We start from the raw sequence: 13,808 nt of genomic DNA, 5'->3' as shown, positions 1-13,808 counted from the left end.
CTACACAATGACTAAAGTAGAACAACTCTGATTCTTTTCTGTGTATAATGTGTCCTAACACACACTGACTGAGGCCTCTTATGGAGTCTAGACTGGCCTTTTTGAAAGCCTTGTGAACTTGTTTTTCTTCTAAAACAGCCTTCACATCTCCCCCATGGTCAGGTCACTTGCTGTTGTTCACTTTGTTAAAGCCAGTGAGCCTTCCAGCTACACTTATAAACACCCTGCTGTGTGCACTGAGATCAATGCCTTTACAGATGTTACTGCATAAACCTCTTAGTTTACAAGAAGGATGGTGAGCCAGGAGATGGGAAGGACCCACACTGGGCAGAATAAGGGAGACTAGGACGCCCAGCTCACATTCTTGCCTCTGAGGAACCTGTCTCTATGTGGAGCTTGTTAAGACAGATGCCTGGGAAAAGCTCAGCCTAGTCAGGATTTAAATACAGGATAGTAGGTGCGGAATGTAAAGTGGAAGTGTCAGCTGGAGGCTTTCACTGAAGTTGGAAAGCTCCCTGTGCCCAGGGCTGGGCAGGAAGTACCCTGGGGGCCTGAAGGCGGGGCAGGTGTGTGGAGGCTGAGACGAGGACCCAGTCCTTTGCTGAAGAAAGAGTAGAAGAAGCTCAGGTGTGGAGGGAGGCGAAAGTAAGGCTGTGAGGAGAATAGCAGGCACGTCCTCACCTGGAGGAGGCGGGGTGTGCAGCAGAGAGGAGCTGTTTGGGAATTCTCTCTGTCAGGTCCTGTGTTTCTAGAACTGTGTCTGTCCAGGCTGTTCTCATAGGACACCAGAGCTGGGTGGCTTAGAAATAACAGAAGTCTAGGAGGGAGGAGGGTTCAGGATGGGGAACACATGTATACCTGTGGCGGATTCATTTTGATATCTGGCAAAACTAATACAATTTTGTAAAGTTTAAAAATAAAATAAAATTAAAAAAAAAAAGAAAGAAATAACAGAAGTTTATCTCTCAAGGTTCTGGAGCCTGGAAAAGTCCTAGTCAGGGTGCTGAAAATTCAGTCTGGTGAGGGTCTGATTCCTGCGGCCTCGTGTGGTGGCAGAGGTGAGGGAGCCCTGTGGTTCCTTTTATCAGGGCACTAATCCCTTGCATGGAGGCTCCACCCTCATGATCTGGTCCCTCCCGATGGCCCCACCTCCTAATACCAACACAGTGGGGATTAGGTCTCAATGTATGACTTTTGAGGAGAAAAACATTCAGTCTATAGCAAGTTGCCACAGATGGGGGTGCTCAAAGAATAGAAATTAAATTTCTCACTGTTCTTGAGGCTACAGGTTCAAGGTGTGGGTGGTCTGGTTTCTCCTGAGACCTCTCTCCTTGGCTTCTGACCACATCCTCTCGCTGTGTCCTTGCACGGTCGGGGTTTTCTCTAGTTGCAGTGAGCAGGGGCTACTCTCTAGTGGTGGTGCGTGGACTTCTCATGGTGATGGCTTCTCTCGTTGCAGAGCCCAGGCTCTATGGTATGTGGGCGAGTAGTTGCGGTTCCTGGGCTCCAGAGCACAGGCTCAGTAGTTATGGTGCATGGGCTGAGGTGTTTTTTGCATGTGGGATCTTCCTGAACCAGGGAAGAATCCCGTGTCTTCTGCACTGGCAGGTGGATTCTTTGCCACTGAGCCACCAGCGAAGCCCCCTTTTGTATATTTTTGCTTATATGTCTATTGCCTTAGAAGACTGACCAAAGAAAACATAGGTATAATTTATGTCAGAGAATATTTTGCCTGTAATCTCTACTGGGAGTTTTATGGTGTCATGTCTTATGGTTAAGTGTTTAAGCCATTTTGAGTTTATTTTTGTGCATGGTGAGGGGGTGTGTTCTAACTTTATTGATTTCATGCTTGTGTCTCTGTCCTTGTGTCTTAGTCTCTTCATCTAAGCACACCAGTCAGATTAGATTAGGTCCAGTATAGTTAAGGGTAATGATTACCTCTTTAAAGTCCATGACACCAAATTCTAAGGTACTGATGACTCAGGTGACCACATGTGAATCTGAGAGGACGTGATTGATTTACAGCAGGTCCAGAATAGCAAAGCAGAGACTTCAGCAGAGTCAGCAAGTGTGAGAGGGAGGCCTGTGAGGAGGTCTGGGCTCTGGACACTAGGAGCTGGCTAGGAGCTACGATTCCACGTCCACTAAGTGGGCGTTGTTAGACTTTGGTGGAACCTGCCCTTGTATAAAACATGCTTAGTGTTGGGGTGATAAAAGATTTGTGAAGATGGATGGTGGTGATGGTTGCACAGCAATGTGAATGTACTTAATGCCACTGAGCTGTGTGCTTAAAATAGCAAAAATGGTAAATTTCATGTTAGGTATACTGTAACACACATACAAACCTGAATAGTAGCACAGAATCCTTGAGAACAAGAGGGAACAGGGCAGATGACACATGGCATGGTCTCCAGCTCTCTGATCTGACCCCTCTTTCCAAGCCTCTCCTGTTCATGACTTGATGAATTTTCCCTTAGAAAAGTGCCTGTGTCTTGTCATGAGTTCAGTGACAGGAGCTTGTGCTGTGACAGCGATTCCCCACTCCCGCCCTCCTGGCATCCTGAGTAGCTCAGCCTCCTTGTTCCCAGCGCCCCACCCTGAGCTCACAAATGTGTGTCACCCTGTCTTGTGAGCATCTGCACAAGTTCTCCATCACGGCAGGAACAGATTCTGCTGGTCATTGCATCTGTGTCACAGGGAGAGGAGAGCAAGGCATTTTGGTGCCAAGTACATGGTGCTGATTGCAGAAGTTCTCCTGAGTTCTTTTTCAAACACTGGAGATATTTATAAAATCCTCTCAAATATTTTGAGTATACCGCTTTGGATATATACTTGATAGAAGCAAGCTTAAGACTGTTGTTTGTAATCAGAACCACATTCTCTAGGGAAAGTTAAAGCAGAGAGCATGAAAGCAATTTAGGAAACCACTCAGCAGCAACTGGAGAGTGTTCTCAAGTCAGAGAATCGGATGGAACAATATGCTGTGAGATATGGTGGTCATGTGGAAGCTTAGTCATAAGGAGGGTTTTGTATTACAAATGAATGACTTACACTTCTGCTTGCCGTTAACAGTTTCCTTCAGTCATGAATTTATATCCAAGGTCATGACTTTTACAGCTTTATGCTGTGAACACAATGGCACCCCACTCCAGTACTCTTGCCTGGAAAATCCCATGGATGGAGGAGCCTGGTAGGCTGTAGTCCATGGGGTCGCTAAGAGTCGGACACCACTGAGCGACTTCACTTTCACTTTTCACTTTCATGCATTGGAGAAGGAAATGGCAACCCACTCCAGTGTTCTTGCCTGGAGAATCCCAGGGACAGGGGAGCCTGGTGGGCTTCCGTCTATGGGGTCGCACAGAGTCGGACACGACTGAAGCGACTTAGCAGCAGCAGCAGCTGTGAACACAGTGGATTCTATCAGCTACAGAAGGTGAGGGCCTTATGTGAACTGACGCAGTCTTAGCTGTGTCCAGCCATGGATCCCATCCTGGTTCAGCCCCACATCACTAGACCCCTGCCTCCTGCATCATCAGATCTTGGGGTCTGTCCTGATCAGACTCCCATGCTGCTGTCTACACAGCTCACCCTCCTGTCTACACAGCTCACCCACCTGCTCCAGCCCTTCATGGACACACCTCCCCCCACCTCACCTCCACCCACCACCACATTCACAAAGCAGCTCAAGGTCCTCAAACAAACAGGCTTCCTTGCTGTCTGCTCCCATCAGCCTTTCCAGTTCATCTGCACACCCACTCGGTGTCCAGCTGTGCTGGCTCTGTGGGGGTTCTTTTTCACCCCTGTCTGTCTGTGCATACTGGTCCCTCTGTCCCAGAGCCAGGGAGCAGTGCCTCAGGACACAGAAGGAAGGTGGAGGATGGGACCTGCCATTCCCTCCTGCTCCTCCAGGGGGCGCCCTGCCCTCTGTCTTCCCCCAGCCCTCAGTGGGTGCACTTGCCCATTTATGAGTCCCCCTGCCACCCATTGTAGCTCAGTTGGGAAAGAATCTGCCTGCAGTGCAGGAGACCCGGGTTCGACTCCTGGGTCAGGAAGATCCCCTGGAGAAGAAAATGGCAACCCACTCCAGTATTCTTGCCTGGAAAATCTCATGGACAGAGGAGCCTGCTGGGCTCAGTCCATGGGGTTGCAAGAGTCAGACAGACATGACTTAGCCACTAAACCACCACCACCGCCTGCCACTCATAAACTATGAATGCAGAAAGGCACCTCAGCCCAGCGTGTTCTGTCCCAGGAACCCTGTACCTGCTGTGCCTTCTTCCAGGATGTTTCCCCACTTAGTCTCAGGGCTCCCGTGTCTTCACATCTAAGACAGCAGCTGCTCTTCTTTTTCCTTCAGAGCACAGGTCACAGCCCAATAGTGGGTTTTCTCTGCTTGCTCACTGTGTCCTCTACACGGTGCAGAGTATTGTCTTCTGTCTTGACCTGTGGGTGGATCCTCAGCACTTAGGACAGTGCCTGGCTCCTCAGCAAACCTCTGCTGATTGAATGAATGGAGGTGGGGCCTCTGTCTTACTTGTATTGCCTCCACCACAAGATGTGTCCCCTCTTAATAGAGCCCTTATATAGGATTATATGTGGGATTATAGGATTAACACAGCCTTTATATAGGAATAACTGTTATACAACTGGTTGCTGACTCAGTCATTTCTATGGCATGACTTGGAAATCTTTACAAACTTGGAAAATAGTGTATTTTTCTAGTGATATGGATAAAAGCATCATTTACGAAAAATTCAAAGGCATTAAATGATCTCTTCATTGTAATTATTTGTATTACCTCATTTGTGATGGGATGTTAGGAAGAAAACATCTTAAAACTTTTGGGTTGGTTCATCTTGGACACAACACCCTGTCAGATTTGATTAACATCCACTTTTAGGGATTATTGGCAGGCAATTATGAATCAAGGAGAAAAAAATCTGTTTTAGTACTAAATTTGAAAAGCTGTTAGTCAAGAAACTTAGGTATGAATGTTGAGCTAACACATGTCAAAATGTAAAAATGAGTCCTTTTGGACTTAGCGAACGTATGGTATATGTGTTTACATTCCAGGGTCTTGTTTTTGATCACAGACTCAGTGTCCAGAGTGTCTCCTTAAGAGTTTTCTGACCTGAGTCTAAAGCACATGACCACTCGTGGTTAGGGAAAAGTGGAAAAGAAAGCTGACATTTGCTGAGTATGTTGGTGATTTGATTTCTCAGAACATGTGGATGAGTTGTTTGATCTTGTTTTGAGATGAAGAAACTGAGGTTGAGTTGCTCATCTGATGTCAGGCTCATGAGAGGGACTGAGCTGCAGCATGCTGCCTCCAGACTCTCCATCTAATTCACTCACAGGCTGAGCTCTGGCCCAGGTTCCTGCGATTTGCTGTGCAAGGGGCTCGGGCTCCCAGAGTACCTGCCTGGAGCCCTGCCTGTGGTCACTGGGGCCCCAGACCCACTAGCTTCCCTGGAGGGGTTGTGGACTTTGTGGGATGACACTGGGGCTGAGTTCCTAGGGGTCTACATTTGAAATGTAGGAGTAGTTTTTTGTTTGTTTGTTTGTTTTTACTGTGAAAACAATTTAAGGTTGAATAGTGAGGGGTGTCTTGACTAAGAGAACTGGTGGGTGCTCTGAGCCATTGGGTGATTTCCACTGTGATTTGGGCCATTTGGATTCTGTTTTTTTACTTTCGTATGTGGAAAGTGTTCACTCCAAAAGAAAGAAGACTTGCTTCCTGGATGGAACTGGGAGTTGTAGTGACTGATGGAGGCCCTGCTGGCATTCATTTTCTATCTGATATTCTTTAGGAACACGTGTCTAGCAAATGCACTCTGGCAAAGATGACCAAGAATCTATTAATTTTTTGTTGTGAATATTTACATCATTAATTATAAATAATCACCTAGAAAGCAAAGAATGTACACATTTTTAAATGACATGGATCCCTCTTCTCTCATTCCCGAATAGCAATAAAATAGTGTTTTAGTTTAGTCAAGTTTTGAGATCTCAGTATTACTCAGTTGTTCTCCTTTAGGAAACATGTAAATAATTGTTAAGCTGAGTTTTAGAGGAAAAAACTTGGCTGTTTTTGCCTCCTTCAGTAGACTGGTTTTAAGAATTTTTAATAGCACTAGATTCAAATTTGCTGCTGATAAATTTAAGTACCTATTTGGATTAATTGATTTATGTTTATTTAATTTTTATTATTGATTTGATATTTAAACTAAAGATCTTTCACTGCTGCGTGGTCTTTGTCTCACTGTTTTCAAAATATAGGTTTTCAGTTTGAGGCACTCCATTAATGTGCTTTTGCTTACTGTGCCTTTTACATTTGTAGGTGTGTTCGTCAGGCCTTGAAGGAGAAGATCACAATCTTAGTCACTCATCAGTTGCAGTACCTAAAATATGCAAGTCAGATTCTGATATTGAAAGATGTAAGTAATTTCTAGAAATCCATGGAATTGCTAGCACTCAGGTGTGTTGAAGGACAGACCTCCCTGCAGGTCACTCTCCTTGGGTTCATGGTAAACACCCTCTTCTCCCTCAGTTTTTTGCCCCCTTCTTCTCAGAGCTGGTGTTCATGCCTTGGAGGATGAACCTAAAGCCCTATAGAAATGTCACTGCTACACTCTAAGCCACATAAACCCTAAAGTGTATAAAAGTGCAACCACAGGGTTATTGAATCATCACTATTCTAATGAAATTTGTTAAGGATAATGTTGCAACTTTATTTAGAACTTTTTACTTTCCTCTTCCATGACTTAAGTCAAAGTGTATCACTTAGAAATTAGAGATTCTAAGATCTGTTGGTATCCAGGTCATTGTCATACATAATTTGCCAGAAGAGCATCTTCCATTAACACCAGAAGTGAGGTTGGGTAGCTGAGCACCCGGGTCAGAGACGTCCTCTCTGCTGGTGTCTCCAGTTGCTGGTCTCCCTGCCCAGGTCTCTATGTCTCCGATATGTGTGGGAACCTGTGTGGCAGGAGGACAAGGCCCTGCCTTCATGGGGCTCCTGTTCTTATGGGGAGGATGTGACAAAGAAGGTGACATTCTGGCCTCCCTGAGGAGCTGGTGCCTCACGGGGTCTGAGTGACATGAAAGTGGCGGCCACACAGTCACCAGGGGGAGGGGGTCTGAGGCAGAGGGTCCAAAAAGGAGTTGACATGGCAGGTTGGAGGAACAGCAGGAAGACCAGCGTGTCTGAGAGTGAGCAAGGGGACGGGAGGGAGCTGGTCTCTGAGCAGTGGGCAATGGGTGGTTGTGGGATGGAAGCCATCGGATGGTCCAGAGCAGAGGAGGGATGTCATCTGATGTGGGAATTAAGAGATTTCTCTGATGGTCACTGGAGGGGTGACAGAAGAAGCAGTTAGGAGTCTTAGTAAAGCTGAGACGACAGAAGTGTGGGCTCAGGCTAGAGATTCAGTTTCTAGAGCTGCCGTATCACAGCACCACAAGCTAGGTGACAGCAGGAGTCTATCATCTCCCTCTTCTGGAGGCTACGGGTCCCAAATCCAGGTGCTGGCAGGGCTGTGCTCTCCCTGAAGGCTCCAGGGGAGAATCCTTCCCTCCAGCCTCTGGTGTTCATGGACCTTCCTTGGTGTTCCTTGGCTTCCACCTGCAGCGCTGTGGTGTCTGCCTCTGATGTCACATGGCCGTTGTCCCTGTGTCAGTCTGGGTCTCTTCTGTTCTCATAGTGACATCGGTCTTACTGGTTTTAGGGTCACCTTGGTCCAGTGTGACCTCATCTGAACTTGATTACATCTGCAATGACCCTGTATCCAAATAAGGTCATGTTCACAGGTGTCATGTTTGAGCACATCTTTTTGAGGAGGGGGCACCATCCAGTCCACAGCTCCTAGCATGGCTGGTGGTGGGGTGGAGATTAGTGAGAAAGGTTCAGACTTGGTGGTCGTTCGATGCTTCACTCTTTGGCTTGTTTGCCTCTGGGTCTCATCACCTCTATCGTTAACCTCTGACTGCTCCACAGGCCCTTGGTGAGATCCCTGACTTCTGAAAAGAATCTCTGCTGCAAGAAAGATTATTAAGATACAGAACCCCTGCCTCTCTAGGAGCAGTTCCCTGTGTCAGCCCTTCTCCACTCCTCTAGGAATGGGGGCGAGGCTAAGGGTTCTCAAGCTCGAGAGCAGTTGATATCATGTGCAGAGTGGGTGATTCTAGTGTGTAAACTCCAATGTTCATAGTGTTATGAGCACAGGATCAGTGGGCAGGAGTATAACCTATTTTGCCCATCTCTAGATGTTTTGGGGTCCCCTTATTTCTTCTTTTGAGGATACTACCCCCAGTTTTAGTACTAAGAAAACAACTATTTGGCCACTGGTGAGCACCCCTGCCTGATTTGGGGTCCATCCTCACTGTCGGGTCCCTCTCTTCAGAGCAGATGGCTATCCCTTCATCACCCAGAATTGTCAGTGCTTGACTGTTGAGTGAAATTGCTGTCTTTGTACCACCAGTCATTTCATCGTGCATATTACAGATTTGATGTGGTGAGTGGTGATTTCATTAAAGAGGTGTGTGAATTTTGCCTCCCAAGTGGAACAAGACACAATATATCCTGCATAATTTTCTAGTTCTGCAGTATCTGATGGTACCCAAAGGCTTCCCTACGTTTCTCCCAGTGGACCCCCTCAGGGCAGAGGGTGAGAGGGGTCCAGTAAGGGTCCTGGTCGGCTCCTCCACCTGAGCTGCCTTAACCACAGCTGCTCTCATTTGATGTGTTTTGCATTCTGAGTTTTTTTTTCCCCTGATGTTTTATTTGCTACTGAGTGAATCAGCTGAGTCTGGTTTCATGCAGTCAGAAGATAGTGAAACATCTGTACATTATTTTATATGACTTTGTAAGGGAGGGAAACTGTGCAAGGATGTGTCACATGTGTTCAAAGAAAATGATTTGATTGGCTGTAGCTTAAGCAGTTGCCTGATTTGGGGAAGCCTAGTTGGCTGCTTGTGGTTGGTTGGTCCTAAGTTTTTTCTCGGATCTGAGTGCATTGATTCTGGCTTAGGTTTTGGTTTGTGGGCACAGACTGCCAAGGCCTTAGAGCCACCCCAGCCCTGTGGCCTCCATGTTTAATTACTTTATCAGGTGGAATATTGAATTTTCAGTTGGGAATTTGCTGAGTGTGTGGGGACAGTTGTAGACCAAGGAGAGGCCTCTCATGGGTTTGCTGTCCGGGGCTGGTTCCTATTATCCCGGCCAGGCACGTGATAGTGTGACAGTGACCGTGGTCAGTGGAGATTTCATGAGAGACTCTTACCCATATGCAGATGTGCTTGTGCCCACCTCTGGGTTACGTATAAATTTCTTTCCTGGAATTGGCACATGAGGCTTCTGTCAATTTCCATGCTGTCTAAGAAGACTGTGCTGATTCTCCCATCAACCTCTGTACTTCTTCCTTCCCCAAATGCCCAGGGTAGTCATGTCAATGGCCTCCATTTTTGACACACGAGCACACGTTTCTTTCATATCCCTCAGCACCTACCATAGGGACAGGGTTTGGCAGAGAATGCAATGCTCAGTTCTGTACTGAGTTGACTGAACTAGATTTCTCAACAAGAATTCTAGACCCAGGGATCATTTTTTTTTTTTTTCAAAAATCATAATTTAAAACCATATAACTTTTTTTGATTAGTATTTAGGTTGGTTTAATATTATCAAATATAAATTAATTCCTCTCAACTTTTTAATTTTAGGGCAAAATGGTGGAAAGAGGAACTTACTCTGAGTTCCTGAAATCCGGGGTAGATATTTTTTCCCTTTTTGAGAAGGGGAATGAGCAGTCTGAACCATCTGCAGTTCCAGGAACTCCTACTGTGATCTCTGAGTCTTTGGTTCAGTCTCTCCAATCTCCCAGACCCTCACTGAAAGATGCGGCTCCAGAGGACCAAGAAGTGAGTTTCTCTTTCTGCAGTGTGTCCGGGTCTGTGTGCTCTTGGTGGTCTCATGGACCTTCAGTCTGCTCTGCTCGTGACATCTTCATTTGTCCCAAAGTAGACCCTAACGTTCCCAAAGTCTTGTTCCATGGAATTGGTAGAGTTAGAAGAGCATGAGGGGAGCAAGCCTGCTTGGGGTTCCCCTTTGGGTGTAGGATGGAGAATCTTATGGAAACCAGAAGTGGGTGTACTGCTATGAATTTCTGGTTTTATGTGACTCACACTGATTGAGAACTCATCAGTTTACTGTAGTTACATCCTATTCATGCTGGTGGCCTCCAGCTTCCCTTATGCATCCAGAGGCTTAATGTGAAGACCCCCTTAGACTGAGTCCTGCTGTTGCCACGTTAAATCAGCTACTTTCCCTATGTGTTGGAATACCCTAGCACTGCATGTGACTGATGTAGTATTTTGCCTGTGTCAGATGGTTTGTGATAGGCCAGAGGTAATGTGTGCAAGGACCTGACACCTGGTACACACTTCAGTGTTAGTTCCTGTCCTCCTTTCTTACCTTTCAAGACTGAGAACCACATCTTATCAACCTTAAATCCCAGTGGCCAGGATAGAGGCGAGGACATCCTAGCCTTCTGTGAGTCTATAATGCATTCTAAGTCCTCCAGACAGAAATGCTGAAATGCACTAGATCTCCCTTAAAAACATATTCCCTTGATAACCAAACCCTCAATATCCAAGCCCAGGAGCCTTGAATGATCCTGATAAGTATTCAGATTAGCTGTTCACTTTCTAAACTCAGGAATCACTCTCTGAAACTTAGGAACCAAATAGATTCAGATCATATGCTTGCAATGTGCTGTCCAAATTCATATTACTCCAACTCTCTCTGTGAACTCAGTTTACTGAATTTTGCTAATATTTTGAACCCCAAGTATGTTTCTATCATTGAATGACACAGTCATCTAGAGGGATACATTATCTCCATATCAGTTTGTGTGTTATTTTAGAACAAGCTTCTGCATTTATACATTAATTGATTTTATTGTGTGTCAGAGTCATGATCTATTTTAAGCAAAGCCACCCAACCATTAATAACCTCATGTGAATTACCTTTGATTATTTCTCAAAGATTCCTACGAGTGGGATGGCTGGGTCCAGGGGTAAAAGCGTATGTGATTTGGCCAGATATTCCCACACCCTTCTCCATAGGAGATGGACCATCCTGCACTCCTAACAGTGTATGAAATGTGTCTGTTTCCCAAAGCTTTGCGGTGGAGGACATTGTTGAACTCTTGAAATTTGGGGTTCATTATTTAAAATTTCATCGCTCACTGCCATTTTTCCCCTTCCAGTCTGAGAATATACAGGTTACACTACCTCTAGAGGACCACTTGGAAGGAAAAGTTGGTTTTAAGACCTATAAGAATTACTTCACAGGTGGTGCTGACTGGCTTGTCATCATCTTCCTTATTCTAGTAAACATCGCAGCTCAGGTACGTAAGGGTGTTTATTTTGGTTTGTGCACTCAGTTTTATATTTACATACTACTTATACTGTATTTTAGAATTATTTTTAAATATGTATATTAGGAGATTTATCTCAAAAACTTGGCTCATGCAATTGTGGGATCTAGCTTGGTGAATGTGAAATCAGCAAGGCAGGCCTGTAGGCTGGAACCTCAGGCAGGAACTGACCCTGCTGTCTTGAGGCAGAATTTCTTCCTCCTCCAGGAAGCCTCAGGTTTTGCTCTTCAGGCCTTTGACTGGACGAGGCCACTGCAGTGTGGAGGGTGATCTCCTCTACTGAAGTTCTGATGACGGATGAAACATCATCCACAAAATACCTTCATGGCAACATCTGGATGGGTGTTTGGTTGAATCACTGGAGACTGGCCCAGCCAAGCTGACACCGGAACTGACCATCACTGTACCTGTCAAGCTTTTTGCTTTGCAAAATCCCAACATTTGTACTGTTATTACTGCCTTTTGCAGTCCACTTGGGTATACATTGAAGTACATTATATTTGGGGAGCAATGTCTTCTAGGGAAAAGGGGGTTTCTTTTAAAGATATTAACTCGTTAGATGCCCTCCCCTGACCTGTGATCATCTGGGGCATGGGGCTTGGCACAGACCTGAGCCGGAAGGACCGTCTCCATATTCTGGAGCTTTTCCGTCCCCCATCCTAGTGAGCGGGGTGTGAGGCTCAGTGATGTCAGCGTGTCAGTGACTGCTGTTTCCTGCTCCAGGTTGCCTATGTCCTGCAGGATTGGTGGCTTGCATTCTGGTGAGTGATTCCTGGTCTGACCCAAAGTACTGTGAAATCTACACAAAGCCTCACTTTCCCACAGAGTCATGGGAGAGATGGGGCTAGATCAGCCTCCTCTTCTGACCCTCACGTAGGTTCCCTGAAGAAAAATGAAAGTTCCTGCGGGTGGTGTGTGATCCCCCTGTGGTCTCTCCCCATGTCCCTCCCTTCAGCAGCTTCTTCATGGACAATTTTTTTTTTTTTTGGAACTTTTAATATTGTATTGGGCTATGGCAAATCAACAATATTGTGATAGTTTCATTTGAGCAGCGAAGGGATGCAGCCATACATATACAAGTATCCATTCTCCCCCAAACTTCCCTCCCATCCAGGCTGCCACATAACATTGGGCAGAGTTCCATGTGCTGTACAGTAAGCCCTTGTTGGTTACCTGTTTTATATATAGAAGTGTGTGCATGACCATCCAAACTCTCTAACTATTCTTCCCCTCAGCAACTAAAAGTTCATTTTCTAAGTCTGTCTTCACAGATAATTTTGAAAACTGAAAATCGTGATTCAAATTTTTAGATGGAGACATACACAGGGCCTTGTGGGCTGGGAAACACTTTTCAGCATAAAATGCATTTCTTGAATTGAGGTAATTGTTTGTGATATTTATGTAAATTCTAAGTGTATCTATAGTGTAATATTTTTTATTTCCTGTTCCATAGGGCGAATGTACAAAGTGACCTGTATTCTGGGGCATTAGTAAAAGAAGATGAATTTATAGTGTTGGTTCTGAACTGGTACTTAGGAGTTTATTCAGGTAAAGTTGAGTCATCTGCTCTATAATACCAGCGTTTAAGGTGTGTATTACAATGAGTCTGTGTGAGCAATGAAGGCTTCCAGAGTAATTCAGTAATGTCTTAACAAATGAAGTGTCTGAATCACATTTACTCTGTGAATTAATAAGAATAATTATTTTAAAGATCTACCAAAAGAAAAGAGGTTGAATGAAGACTCTTAATTTGCTCCATACTGGATTTTGGTAGTTAAACCAGGATTGCATATTGAGAAAATCAGCCACTAGAAATACGTAGCTATTGTCTATTCTAATAGTTGCTTTTGCTAAATCTTATATCCTTATAAGAATGACCAAGGGGATTAGAAATGTATCCCCACCCTGTGGTTCAGTTATTCCAATTCCAATAAACCCTGGCTTTTATTGATCCTGGATGAAATCCTTTGTCAGCATGAGCCACAGATAAAGACATTATTCCCTCCCAGGTATTCAAAGCTCTGCTTTACCACACTGCTCACCTCCTGACCTTCACTAATAACTTGAGAAGCTAAGCAGGGGAAATCCAGTGTCTGGAATTAGGATTCTTTCTCTTTCTTAACCTGAGATTACAGTGTTACCTCCTCCCCAACTGTGGGATTGATTTAAATACTGGCTTGCCAGACTAATATTAACATGACTCTCTCTATTGACAAGAGTATTTAGAATATATATAGCAAGCAGCAGCAGCAGCATTATATAGTATTTAAAGGATGTCTTTAACAAAAATTTTAAATGACTTCTTTATCCATTCATCTGCTGATGGACATTTAGGTTGCTTCCATGTCCTAGCTTTTGTAAATAATGTTGCTGTGA

General features: G+C 45.0%; 2 protein-coding genes across 11 annotated transcripts in view; both read left to right on the top strand.

The window, feature by feature from the left end:
• The window catches only part of LOC102413807 (ATP-binding cassette sub-family C member 4), a 500,000-nt gene that overhangs the window by 57,228 nt on the left and 428,964 nt on the right, over window positions 1-13,808 (top strand). For 9 of the 10 annotated variants that reach the window (XM_045162449.1, XM_045162450.1, XM_045162451.1 and 6 more), the window contains exons 14-18: window positions 6,341-6,437; window positions 9,715-9,912; window positions 11,262-11,402; window positions 12,156-12,193; window positions 12,886-12,980. The exons of the other annotated variant lie outside the window; for it this stretch is intronic. In XM_045162449.1, coding sequence (XP_045018384.1) covers window positions 6,341-6,437; window positions 9,715-9,912; window positions 11,262-11,402; window positions 12,156-12,193; window positions 12,886-12,980 — 569 coding nt within the window. The remainder of the gene's footprint in view (window positions 1-6,340; window positions 6,438-9,714; window positions 9,913-11,261; window positions 11,403-12,155; window positions 12,194-12,885; window positions 12,981-13,808) is intronic. 10 annotated transcript variants of the gene reach the window in all.
• The window catches only part of LOC123464831 (ATP-binding cassette sub-family C member 4-like), an 891,549-nt gene that overhangs the window by 775,683 nt on the left and 102,058 nt on the right, over window positions 1-13,808 (top strand). The window lies entirely within an intron of this gene.

This window comes from Bubalus bubalis, chromosome 13 (assembly GCF_019923935.1).
Source record: "Bubalus bubalis isolate 160015118507 breed Murrah chromosome 13, NDDB_SH_1, whole genome shotgun sequence".
In the NCBI taxonomy this organism is placed as follows: domain Eukaryota; kingdom Metazoa; phylum Chordata; class Mammalia; order Artiodactyla; family Bovidae; genus Bubalus; species Bubalus bubalis.
The sequence above is the reverse complement of the archived record's forward strand: the minus strand, read 5'-3'. Positions and strand labels throughout refer to the sequence as shown.